Source organism: Phocoena phocoena, chromosome 9 (assembly GCF_963924675.1).
Source record: "Phocoena phocoena chromosome 9, mPhoPho1.1, whole genome shotgun sequence".
Taxonomy (NCBI): Eukaryota; Metazoa; Chordata; class Mammalia; order Artiodactyla; family Phocoenidae; genus Phocoena; species Phocoena phocoena.
Genome location: NC_089227.1, coordinates 20,074,415 through 20,088,319, shown reverse-complemented (window position 1 = coordinate 20,088,319; position 13,905 = coordinate 20,074,415). Strand labels below are relative to the sequence as shown.

At 39.2% G+C, this 13,905-nt stretch overlaps 1 protein-coding gene across 1 annotated transcript in view; it reads left to right on the top strand.

Moving 5' to 3' along the window:
- The window catches only part of LRRC17 (leucine rich repeat containing 17), a 31,499-nt gene extending 18,157 nt beyond the window's left edge, over nt 1–13,342 (top strand). Inside the window, exons 2-4 of the mRNA XM_065883395.1 lie at nt 13–917; nt 8,969–9,124; nt 12,920–13,342. Coding sequence (XP_065739467.1) covers nt 149–917; nt 8,969–9,124; nt 12,920–13,317 — 1,323 coding nt within the window. The 5' untranslated portion in view covers nt 13–148 and the 3' untranslated portion in view covers nt 13,318–13,342. The remainder of the gene's footprint in view (nt 1–12; nt 918–8,968; nt 9,125–12,919) is intronic.
- Nucleotides 13,343–13,905: the final 563 nt, after the last annotated feature.

Below are 13,905 nucleotides of genomic sequence, written 5' to 3'. Positions count from 1 at the left end.
CCTGCAATCTAGGGACTCCACCGTACCTCAGCTGGGCCTCATTGTTCCTGAACTGCATTAGTTAAGATTACCCAAACGTGGATTTCAAAGGAATACTGTCATTGTTCCATCTGTCACACCAAGTAATTGGGGCCAGCTGGATGTCAGGATGCGCGTGGTAACCATCTTAATCCTGCTCTTCTTTTGTAAAGCCGCTGAACGCAAAGGAAGCCCTGGGGGTTCGAGAAACCGAGTGAATCACAGCCGGGCTGGTGGGAGCCGGAAGGGCTCCAGCCTGGTCAAGCGCTATGCTCCAGGCCTCCCCTGTGAAGTGTACACATATCTTCACGAGAAATACTTAGATTGTCAAGAGAGAAAACTAGTTTACGTGCTGCCCGGCTGGCCTCAGGATTTGCTGCACATGCTATTAGCAAGAAACAAAATCCGCGTACTGAAGAACAACATGTTTGCCAAGTTTAAAAAGCTGAAAAGCTTGGATTTACAACAGAATGAGATCTCCAAAATTGAGAGTGAGACTTTCTTTGGTTTAAATAAACTTACCACTCTCTTACTGCAGCACAACCAGATCAAAGTCTTGACAGAGGAAGTGTTCATTTACACACCTCTCCTGAGCTACCTGCGTCTCTATGACAATCCCTGGCATTGTACTTGTGAGATGGAAACGCTTATTTCAATGTTGCAGATTCCAAGGAACCGGAATTTGGGGAACTACGCCAAGTGTGAAAGCCCACAAGGACTAAAAAATAAAAAACTGAGGCAGATAAAATCTGAACAGTTGTGTAATGAAGAAGAAAAGGAACATTTGGATCCAAAACCCCAAGTGTCAGGGAAACCCCCAGTCATCAAGCCTGAGGTGGACTCTTCTCTTTGCCACAACTACGTGTTTCCCATACGAACACTGGACTGCAAAAGAAAAGGTTTGTAAGTTTCTTACTTTTTCGTTTTCATGGATGATTAAAAATGCTTTCTGAATCTTAGGAATCTCTGCATCCCACCATGACTTAGAATTTTGGGAGCATTTCCACCAGAAATCTTTCCCCAATGACAATGGAATTTACTCCGAGCTCAAGATGGTTAGTGATTTGGGGAACATTAGAGGAGGGGGTAGGAGGTATGCTCAGGAGGGGCAGCCATTTGGGTCCTACTCTTATTTGCTCATCGCAAGCTGTGGCTGTAAGAAATTTCTTTAATTTTAAATCCAATGTAATTTAACTGATGTAGGTAAACCAGTGGGTATGAAATCAAGTGCCAATTTTTTCCGTATAACCTGATTTACACCAATTAAATCCAAAACATGGTATGCATCTGTGGGGAGATAATAACCTCAAGGAAAACCATGTGCAGAGCAGGACAGGTGAGGACACCAGGAGAAGGAAGCCAAGTGGGCTGTAGTGATGGCATGTCTGTAGTTCTTATAATTTAGTCTCAAGGTTTTCAAAAACGCTTGCTAACATCCTGTATCTTAATTGTTCCCAAATTATCCAAAATAAAACCTAAGAATATTGAAAAAAAACTAAGTTGAAAGTATTAATCCAAGAACTATGAGACTAAGAATAGCTTTCTAGAATATTACTTTCTGCAAATCATTACTTGCTTTTACATCGCACACAATCTTGGGCTAGTAGTGTGCGGGATTTGTGCATACAGGACAAATACATGAAATAAGAAAACAGATGGGAGATTTCAGTAAGGCTCTTGACGTGTTAGTGAAGACATTCTCAAAGTGTAGTCTGGGCACCGCTAATCTATCCTAGGACAACAAGGCATTTGAGTGTCTGTTTCATTTCTGTCATGGGTTAATAACTTATATGTAATATTAAATTAAAGCCAGATGTCATTGAATTAGGGTCATAAAGAGCATGGTATCATTCCTTCCAGTTATTTTAGGAGGGTTTGTTTTAAGAACAGAAAGGAAAGGTTAAGAGGAACATGGAGACTGGCTCCTCTCAAGGAGACCATAGGCAGGAATCTGTGGATTTGAAGAAGCAGGAATAAATTTGTTCATTTATCAGCGAAGTCTTGCTCAAGACTTGCTGCCTCTCTCTGACTGTGGAAGGTGACACCTGGTTAGATCACACCACGACTACATGACACCAAAAGGTTTGCTTACTGTGACACTGTGAATTATATATCGTTGATGCTAGAGTAGAGCAATTACAGTATCATAACCTGGGAGATGCCGTTATGGGATCCTCTGAGTTTGAGAGAAAGTGCTCATTAATTGAGAACCTACTATGCTCCAGGTATTCCACACACATGCTGTCTACAGCTGCTAACAAGGTAGTAATGATAGTATCCCCATCTACAGTTGAGGAAAATGAGGCTAAGGGAGGTTCAGTCAGTTGCTCAAGGTCTCATTAGGTAAGCAGCAAAACTAAGATTTGAAACTTGGTCCACCTGAGCCTGCTGGCATCCATAATTAATCTAACCATGTTCAAACAAGCAGCTGGAACAAAGAAAGCATTAAAGAATTGCAGAGAAGTCAGTACGTGAAGTTTCTCTGTAGCCAGGTTGGGTGGAATTTCCCTAACACGGTTAACGGTGAGTACTTGGTGCTTCATGACAAAGAGCATGTTTTACTAGGATTTCCTTTGTGATGCTTAAAAACTTGAATTATATATTTTAAAAACTAATACAAAGCTACTATTCCTAGACTTGAGTTAGAAAACCTACTTGATATCGCTAAGGTTCTATCCTCAAGCTAAAGTTAATTTGTACTTGCTGCATCAGGTGACAAAGAGAAAATAGTAGAGTTAAGCTCATTAATTATCTGAGAAAAATGCTATTAACACAAAATTGAAGATTTCTACAGCTATACCACACTGTAATTTAAGAAAAGATAACCTAGTAGGAAATAACTTTCTTTTTTACTGCTTTTCTACTCTGGCCATCCCCTCTCCAGTGAGCCTATTTCTGCCTTTGTCTTTTTTTCCATGATATTCTTCTCTTTTTTCTTGGCAAAAATCAACTTATAAAAATACAAATATATTTTTTATTGCTCTCCTTCCTCAAGTTACTGTTGTTGTCTAAACACAACCTTCCAGACATGCCCCATAAATTCATTCTTCATGCTTTAAAAACACATGATTTACTGGAAAACAGTATAAATAAAGTTTATATGACATGCACAGTTAGTACATATATACTAACACTAAAGGACAACTCAAGGTCCTCCACTTGTTAGTGACGACGTAAATCAGAGCCTATACTTTTTAGATTATAAAATGAAGGGTAGTTGTGTCTTTTAATATCATCAATATAAATCACTCTCACTATGGTTGATATCAGTCTATTGATTCAGCTGATAATTTACTTTTCATTTTTTGATATATTGTTGATTCCCATAAGTTTAAAGTCAAAGGTCTTCTCTATTAAATTCCCTTTGGTACTGCCTGGCACAGGGCCATGTTCTTTAGATTGATGATAATAATTGAGCTGCTTTCTTTGCTCTTACAGAGCAGTAATTTAAGCAACTTTTAAACATAAAAATATATAGAAGTTAAAAATCATGGCTGGAACTCAAGTATGACACTGAATTTTATCCATTGTAGTTTTCCTTACCCCATTCTATAACTAGATAATAAATGTCAAATACTGAGAATAAATGTTCAGCAGTGTTCATCTCTAACTGCCTGCCAGAGGGTAGTAATACTTTTGATTGTGCTCACGTGTTGGACACTATGTAGGATCTAAAGAAGCCTAAAACACGCCATCAAGAGTGGAACTAGCAGTGATATTAATGAGAGCTGCCATCTAAATGCTCTGTGTGCCTAAGACATAGCAGTTTCATGCATTGTCATTTACACTTCACAACCTTAAAAGAAATACTAGTATTATCCTCATTTTAGGAAGGAAGAAGTTGAGGAGTAGAGAAGTTAGGTTGCCCTTTGAAGATCACATAGGCAATCCCTAAGCAGTTCCCAAGCCATTGGCCACCATGCACTGTCCTCTCTTCCTTCAAGATTCTGGGTATGCCTATTAACCAAGAAGAATATATAAAAGCCTTCTGGGTGCTTCCTTCCAGTATTGAACCCTCCTCTTAGGCTCTGTACAATTCATCATGTACATGATCACACTCAAGGAACCCGAATACAGATTCCCTTAACTCGGGAATTAGTTGTGCCTTTCCCAGCTGACAGATGATGAGTCAGATGGTGTGTGTAGGGTACCTAATACATGCCATTTTGACCACATAGACCTCAAAGATCACTATTTTTGCCTTAAACATCTGACAGCAAGAAAAAGAAACAATAGCTTTATTCACTGGGTGACAGGCACTTTGCCAACAAAACTTAGTCTTTCAAAGGGAATAAATGTGAGATTAGTTGAAAGCCATGTTTATGCCATATTGAGATGGATGGATTTGCCAAAAATACATGAGAGAGTTTTAAAACTGCTTTTTAGCTTCACATTTACCAGAATAATTTACCATTTTAAGGATTTATTTTACTTCTAAGATTAGGGCTGTGGAGAATTATGACCATAAATTGCTCCCAGCTGCCTCTGAAGATAATTTCACCATTAGTTTGAACAATAATTAAGAACCTTTTATTTGCAATACATAGGGCCATTTATATCTCTTTACCTACCACTACCAAGCCTTAAGAGTAGTTCTGACATTGCTGACAATCAGGGTAGCCTACTAAATGAGAAATTACGTGGAAAAAATTTCCCAATTTCCTCCTCAAAATCAGCAAGGTTTGGTTGGGGGAGAGGCAATGCTTGCCAGGGGTGATAATCAAGTAAATATGATATTCGTTGAAGGTTTACCAAAAATCTCAGATAGCAGCAAATAACCGTGTGGTGCCTGGTCTAGAAATGGGGACATTGACCAAATTTGACTTCTGGTCTGGGGAAATTTCTTTTTGTGTAATCTTTATCAAAGACAAACATACTTCACATCAACATTTGCATTTCTCATTCAAGTTTAAGGTTAAAAACTAAAGAACTGTTTTTACTCATCAATACAACAAATAAGATTTTTCCATGTTTTTCTAAGCCTACTAGTAAAGGCTTTGGTTTGCATTTCCTGGTATTACTTGTGGATCCTGTTTTTATTCAGGTCTGCTGGTAACAATGCCAAAGTTGGTTCTGCAGTTCATATTCCTCTTCCACAGGTCTGCCACATTGCTTAAGCTGGGTTTCAGGGTGTTCTCATAAACATTTTTTTCTACCCATTTATTTGTGGTTAACCCACTTTAGCTTGTCCTACAATGGTCGCTTGGGACTCACCCTCATGTCCTACAGTGGTTGCTTATCATTCACCCTCATGTCCAGCCCAGCAGATGTGGGTTCAGCAAGCAAGTACTGATAAATAGGCTGTTTTCCAGGACCTAGGAGATACTAACTCTGGTGGCAAGGAAGACCTACAGCCCTTAATGGCTTTGTAGGGCCTTGGTGAGGACTTGGGCTTTTATTCATAGTGAGAAGCAATGGGAAGCAATGAAAGGGTTCTGCCATCTGGAGGATGGCAAGCCATCTGGTAAAATGACAGGATCTCACATGTTTTAACATGATCACCTGGGCTTAGGACAATATTGGGATAATCCAGACAAGAGGTAATGGTGGCTTGGACCAATGTAGTAGCAGTGAAGGAAGAGAGGAGAGGTGGGATCCTGGGTATTTTGAAATAAAGCTCTATTCCTCTTTTAAAAATCTTCTAAGAAAATGCCACAGCCATTCTCAATAATTATTCCAAATGCTAAATGTCAAGAAATTATTTCTTCTGCCTGTCCTCAAGTGTCTCTGTGGTTTTCACTTTTTCCTGGGATATCCATCTCCTTGTTTACATGTAGTGCCCAAGAGAGAATATAGCTCTCCAGTCAGGGTCTTGCCGGTCCTAAAGGGAGGATTACCTCAGCGCTGCAACATTATAATAAGTTCAAGTCTTAAAATCTTTCACCTTTCTATATGTTGGCAGACACAACTCTAGGTCAAACAAAACAATGTCTTATCGGAGGATGGAAATAAAATCAATCCAAATTTTCAAAGCATTTTTATTACAAGAGGGCTCAATATTCCTGAATCATTAAACTCAACACGTTTAATGAGCTCATTATTTCCCATATGTTAGTTAGATAACTTTGTTGCTGCCTAAGAAACTACCCCAAAACTCTGTGGCTTAAAACAACACACTTTATTATCTCACCGTTTCTGTAGGTCAGGAAACCAGATATGGGTTAGCTGAGTCCTCTACTTCAGGATCTCTCACAAGGTTGCAATAAGATGTGGTTTCACCTGAAGGCTCAACTGGAAAAATATCCTCTTCCAAGCTCATATGACTGCTGGCAGGATTCAGTTCCTCAAGGACTGTTGGACTGAGGGCCAGAGTTCTTGCTGGTTGTTGGCCAGAGGCCAACCTTAATTACTTGCCATGTGAGCCTCTCCAAAATGGCAACTTGCTTCATCAAAGCCAGCAAAAGAGAGTCTGCTAGCCAGACAAAAGTCACAATTTCTTATAACCTAATTATGGAAGTGAGCTCCTATCATATTTGCTGCATTCTATTATTAGAAGCAAGTCACTAGGTTCAGCCCATACTTAAGGGGAAGAGTTTATACAAGGGCATGAATATCAGTAGAGGAGATTGTTGGATGATATTTTAGAAGCTGGCTGCCACATACCACTTATTTATTTATGATATATTAGGCACTGTTCTAAACTTCCCTCAGGAAGCTTCCATGGCAAGGAGGGTGCAAAAATGAAAAAAATCAGTAAGATGTACCCTGTGCCTGATGCTGATAACTGCCATTGAGAAAAAGCAGGAAATGGTATTATCATTGCTGTTGTTGCCTACTTGAAAGCAGGGAGATGTCATTTTAAATACAGAGCCAGAAAGGTCTTATGGCCATTCCAATATATTGACCCCCACCCCAGTTGCTCCCCAATCCCCACTTAACCCTACATGACAAGCTTGAGGATTCTAAGCAGATGGAACAGCGTAAGTGAAGCAGAAAGGTACCATGAATAGGCAGCAGAGCATAGTGGTTAGAAGCATAGTTTTGGGGGCTAGCATGTCTGTGTTTAACTCCTAGAGTGTGTACCAAACGTAAAATAGATAGCTAGTGGGAAGCAGCTGCATAGCACAGGGAGATCAGCTCCGTGCTTTGTGACCACCTAGAGGGGTGGGATAGGGAGGGTGGGAGGGAGGGAGATGCAAGAGGGAAGAGATATGGGAACATATGTATATGTATAACTGATTCACTTTGTTATAAAGCAGAAACTAACACACCATTGTAAAGCAATTATACTCCAATAAAGATGTTAAAAAACAAAAAACAACCCCAAACACTCAAGGCAGAGATACAGCAGCAAAATTGTCAGCTGCTTCCCTTTATACCCACTGAGCCTGAGTGTTACAAAAAAAAAAAAAAAAAAATCCTAGAGTGTGACTATGGGCAAGTTGTGCCTCAGTTTCTTCATCTGTAAAATGGGGATAATGTACTTAGCTCATAGGGTTCTTGTCACATAATACTTGTTAGGGCACCTAGAAAAAGTTCTTGTACATAGGTACTAAGATACCAAGATCCCATCAAGAAGAAAAAGCAAATTTAACAGTAATAAGGATACCAAAGAAGGAACTACCAATACCATCCCATTAACCATGGATTCTGAGCTGTTAAAAGAAGGGGGGATATAAGATTTATGAAAGTAAACATACTATGAGTTAAGAAATCATATATACCAGAAGGGGTTTTTAAAAAATATTTGGAAAACATTATCAGTAAGTCAGTTATTCTATAGCAAAAAGGGAATTATGGATAAATGGATACCACCTTTCATAAACTTACTGTACCTAGTTCAAGGAATTTCTACTTATTCAGAAAGTCTTTGGGTCATGCTGTTTCTCAGGTGTGAACTAATCTGGACATTTTATTTGTTGCTTCTAATTTTCTTTTGTCTGAACAGGTTTGTTTCTCTTCACAGGCTTCACTTGCCCTACTTAAAATTGAATAAAACCTTTACAGAATATTTTGCTAAAGATTAGAAGAAAGGGCAAGTATTATGCTAAAGTATAAAATAAACACACTTTATAGTATTTTAAAGCATGATTTAAAGACAAATATAAATAGTAAGAGATAAATTAGGTGAACCTTGATTTCCTATTAACCTATGAAAAATAACTGGGCTCCTCTTCCAGAGGCTTTTTTGTGGTAGTAGTCATTGTTGACTCAGTAGTAGTAGTAGCAGCACTATTATTACTGTTTCTCCTGAGGAGTCCAATTACTTCAGTACCTTGGGAAGAGTCAGGGAGGAGTGGTAGAGTATAAATTAAGTCACAAGGATTCAGGGAATAAGTGGGTGATGAGGAAGCAGGGGGAGCAAATGAGGACTATTCTTTCTCCAATTTTAGCATCCAAGGAAAGGAGAAATGAGGTAACAGCCTGAGGGTCATCAGGGTGGAGGGCTTTTTGTTTCTTTTTTAGGATGGCAAGATCTGTGCTTGTTAACAGAAGGAGTCTGAGGAGAGGGATAAAAGGAAGATGCAACAAAGAGGCAATAATTAATACTGAAAGTTCTTAGAGGAGTGAGAAGGGAATGGGAGGGGAGGCAGGAAGAGTGGTTTGATTTGTGGGTTTCATTTTGTTTCAGCTTTCTGTTTTTAAGAGCGTCCCAGGTGATTCTAACAGGCGGCCAGGCTTGAGCCCCACCCACCGCCTGGTGCCCAGCCAGCTGAGCTGCACTGCCTGCTGTCCTGCTCTTGATTTCTTGCCGCCTCTAGGAAGTTTCTCGGAACAGTTCAGCAAGGAGTGATATCTGCTCCTCTAAGTGTGATGCACTTGGTTCGCTGGGCTTTGGTGGAATTTAGCATATTCTAAGGCTTGTTCATATAGTAATGTTCTTCGGCTTTAGATGGGATATCCTTTTTCCCTTCAAGAGCTGACTCTTCAGTCACACAGGGATAAGAGTGATAGAGCAAATGGGGGCAAGAGGAGAGCTTGATAACCTGAACATTTTAATTTTTTCCAGAGTTGAAGAAAGTTCCAGACAACATCCCTCCAGACATTGTTAAACTTGACTTGTCACACAACAAAATCAACCAGCTTCGACCCAAGGAGTTTGAAGATGCTCATGAGCTAAAGAAATTAAACCTCAGCAGCAACGGTATTCAATTCATAGATCCCGGTAAGTTCCACAGAATAGCCCTTTAAACAGGTGACAGGTGTTCTGTTTTTTTATTATGGCAACATTTATAGTAAATACAATTTAGTTTTTAAAAAACTAGTAAGAAGTTTGAATTTAAATGAAACATGATGCTTATAGTAGAACTTGCTTGGCCCTCAGAAATATTTGCCAAACTGTTGCTTTATGAAGTATGTAATAAGCAACAATTATTCAGTTGGTCCAAATAAAAGAAGTGTTTTGTAGAATATATTTTAAAAATAAGAGTATATGGCTAGGGCTTCCCTGGGGCACAGTGGTTAAGAATCCACCTGACAATGCAGGGGACACGGGTTCAAGCCCTGGTCCAGGAAGATCCCACGTGCCACGGAGCAGCTAAGCCCCTGAACCACAGCTACTGAGCCTGCGCTCTAGAGCCCATACACCACAACTACTGAAGCCTGCGCACCTAAAGCCCATGCTCCTCCACAAGAGAAGGCACCACAATGAGAAGCCCACGTACCGCAGCAAAGAGTAGCCCCGGCTCACCACAACTAAAGAAAACCCGCACGCAGCAATGAAGACCCAAAGCAGCCAAAAAATATATATATAGGGTATGTGGCTAGTGGTCAGTAATATGCTAAACATGTCGTGATTTTTAAAAGGAAATTCAGATCTGGCATTTTCTTTGCTTTTCATTAAGTCCAAACTTATTTAATGTAAGACTTTAACTTGTTTAAAGTAAATTTGAAACAATCTGCTAAGCAGAATAAATCAAGCTCATAAAATTAAGATCTAGGGCTTCCCTGGTGGCGCAGTGGTTGAGAGTCTGCCTGCCAATGCAGGGGACGTGGGTTGTGTCCCGGTCCGGGAAGATCCCACATGCTGCGAAGCGGCTGGGCCCATGAGCCATGGCCGCTGAGCCTGTGCATCTGGAATCTGTGCTCCGCAGCAGGAGAGGCCACAACAGTGAGAGGCCCGCGTACCGCAATAAAAAATTTAAAAAAAAAGATCTAGTGTGCTCATAAATTAAGATAAAATGTGCTCAAACTAGAGCCAGAGGGATTTTATGTAATCCTAAATCAAGATGAATTCTCTTTTCCATCCTTCAAATCTCTTCTCCATTTGCTAAGCAAAGCCTCTGACAAAAATGAGCATGGTAAGTTAACTCACTGAGTTCTAGAAAGAACTGAGAATTACTGCAATGTTGATCAGATTTGTAACGTACATAATATTTGTGCCTTCGCAGTGCGTTCATAATTTGAAAAGCTCTGTCTTTAAAAATGTGTATTACTACTATTAATAGTGCAATGTTAATGTCATAAACATTTTGAGTACAATTGTTTCTTGTTTTCTTAAAGGTAATTTAATACCATTAACAGAACATTAGGATTTTAACATTGTAGAAGTAAAAAGTGAAAATGAATATTCTAGAGCTACCAAGGCATATTTTAGTATTAATAACATTTGTAAATATTAAGAAATCATACTTTTTAAAAACTTTGAAAGGAACAGCAATATGCTACACTCATACCTTAGCCTGTACAGATAGTGTAAACTTGGGAGTATCTTCAAATTTTGAGATCAAAAGCAATTTTCATTTTACATTGAATAAGAATACTATAGAGATACTCTTCTCCCAAACGAAGCGATCATTGTATTAGTGTGCAGGTCAGTCACTGGTAGCCGGTCTCCACAAAGCCAGGCCACAGGGTGAAGAATCTGGAGGTGGAGATCCTCTTTTGCTGAATGAGAACCAAAGAACTGCAAGACAAGCATGCCTGTCTCGGGTCCCTGGGCAAGTGTCTAATCCTCACCCCCCCCCCCCCCCCCGCTCGCCCGCATGCAGCAACAAAGACCCAACGGAAGCAAAAATAAATAAATAATTTTTTTTTTAAAAAAAGAAAAGAGGTCTTCCCTGGTAGCGCAGTGTTTGAGAGTCCGCCTGCCAATGCAGGGGACACGCGTTCGTGCACTGGTCCTGGAAGATCCCACATGCCGCGGAGCAGCTGGGCCCGTGAGCCATGGCCGCTGAGCCTGCGCGTCCGGAGCCTGTGCCCCGCAACAGGAGAGGCCACAACAGTGAGAGGCCCGCATCCCGCTACAAAAAAAAAAAAAAAAAAGAAAGAAAAAGAAAATTGTGAGATCATTAACTCACAAAATGTTTGCAAATTTTTTAAAATGCAGTGTCTTCAGAACTATCATTGCAAGGGCTGACCTTTTGCTCCTCCCCAGCCACCTGCTCCCCTCTCCCAATGACCCAAGTCATTGCTTTGCACCAAAATAGACTTCTTTTAGGGGGAATTAAGGGTTTTGTCTGAGAACAAATGATATGAAAATAGTTAATGGTATTAGTTTGAGAGCATATTTTTCAAATTAATTAATTTTTCAAAATAAGGGCACTGTATGCTCTGAGGAGAGTATTTTAAAAGAGCAATGAGAAAATGTTTGAAACAGAAACAAAATATTTGAAATCAGCATTGACCTGTAAATTCTAGAGTAGCTGGTCAGTTTACATCAACTGAAGTAGGGATAATTTAGGTTTAGATTTCTTTACTCTCAGAGGGGGAAAAAAAGCTTTCTGTTGTATTATTTTGTGTTATGTGTTTGCTATTTGTTTTAATTATCCACCCTCCAGCAGAATTAAATACATATGGATTCAAAGCTGATAGCTACCATAGCTTGCCAAAATACAACCAGATGTCTTAAAAATGTTGATAAAATTTTTTTTGGTTTTGGACAGTACAAGAATATAATTCCTTCCCCCTGGGAAGGAAACTGGGAAACGGCTATTTTCTAGGCATTTTTAGAGTTATATCCCAGAGAGCTGTCAAATCACCCCCAAATACGTTTCTCATTTTTTATGCACTTATGTCTTACATTTGAGATATTTTCCTAATTCATGCCTTTTTTGTGGCATCTTTCCAGTGAGTATTAAAAAATGCACATGAGCACAAAGTACATTTTTACAAAGCTAACTTAAAACTGATTTTTCAAATAAAATATTGTATTCTAGTCAATTTAATCAAGGGGAAAGCTTTGTCTGAGTAAAAACATATTTCAGAATTTTGCATTTAGACACGTATACTGTTAGGGAAATATAATTAAAACCGAAGTCCTCACCCAACACAGAAATCCTCTCCACAATGATAAAGAGAAAGAAGATTCTTTTATTATTGAATAAGCATTAAACCAGAATGTGATGTACATCACAGGCAATCTGCTAAGAGATTGCAGAGACAGAAAGAAATCTCACCCTCTGTATAGCCAAGCAGATACAACCTAATACATACGTGTTTTCAGGATAAATAATAGCTAGTTCTTAAGTAAGAAGACTTGACAGCACCGTTTGTCAATCATTGTTCATTCTAACCTTACTCGCAAGTGAGTTGGCATCTGTGTTAGCTAATTGGCTTTATCAAGAGGAAAACAAACTTCTATCTTTATGACAAGAGGTAATTTTGTGACTTGGAAGAAGGCTCCTACCCCCCCACAGAAACTGGGAGACAGGTGCTCTCTGCCTTGATGTTTCCATTTCAAAGAGATGGCTCCCAGGTTCTTAAGAAGGACGATCCTCGTAAAGCTGAAAAAGGCCTCTTTAGTCTTCTAAAGGATATATACACATTTCAAAGAGAAGAGAAAGTACTTGCAAGTTTTCTAAAGTAAGAACGCTGAGAAAAAGGCGGGGAGGGAAATCTTTTCCTTTATTTTCAGTAGAGAGAATTAACTCTCTTATTTTTAATTTAAATTTGTCCTTATAATATACAGTGCACTTAACCCAATTACCCAATTGGTTTAATAAATATTTTCTGTTTCTAGCTGCTTTTTTAGGACTCACACATTTAGAAGAGTTAGATTTATCAAACAACAGTCTGCAAAACTTTGACTATGGAGTATTAGAAGACTTGTATTTTTTGAAACTCTTGTGGCTCAGAGATAACCCTTGGAGATGTGACTACAACATCCACTACCTCTACTACTGGTTAATGCATCACTACAACGTGCACTATAATGGGCTGGAGTGCAAAATGCCCAAAGAATACAAAGGGTGGTTTGTGGGAAAATATGTTCGGAGTTACTATGAAGAATGCCCCAAAGACAAATTACCAGCATACCCTGAAACATTTGACCAGGATACAGAAGATGATGAATGGGAAAAAATACATAAGGATCACACAGCAAAGAAACAAAGTGTAAGAATCACTATTGTGGGATAACTTAGAAATTGTTCTGGTTGCAGCTAATTTTGTATTTGCTAAACTGGTGTTGGAAAACCGCATGTTTAGATTTTGATTAACTGTTTTACCTGTTTAGGCGAGGTTACCCAGCTAAAGGAAGGTTCCCTTAATTATTATTATTGTTGTCACAGTATAGTAATTAAGGGAATACTCTCATGCTGCTTGCCTGCCTGTTTGCAGAACAGCTTTTGATGGTGACTCCACACTGGTAACCTGCAGGAGTTGGGTCCTAATGATGGCGTTAGGAGGTCATAATGTTCTGTATAAATCTTTTTACTGCTTTTTGAAAATTAAAAAAACGTGGTTCATTTTTATATGCTTTTCAAGAGCTGCTTGCACATACCTAAAGATGATCAAAATGAAGAGATACAAATGCTTAGTAATAATAAAATATAATTCTCTCCCCTCTGCCCCCAAACTTTTTTTTTTTTTTCAGTAAGTCAGCTTGTGCATTGAATAAATTTCCATTTCTGATTCCTGTGCACTCCAAAACGAGGTCCTGGTAAACCCAAATTCTCAACTACCTTTCACTGATCCTTGCAAAAAACTGTCAAGCTAGACCTGAAG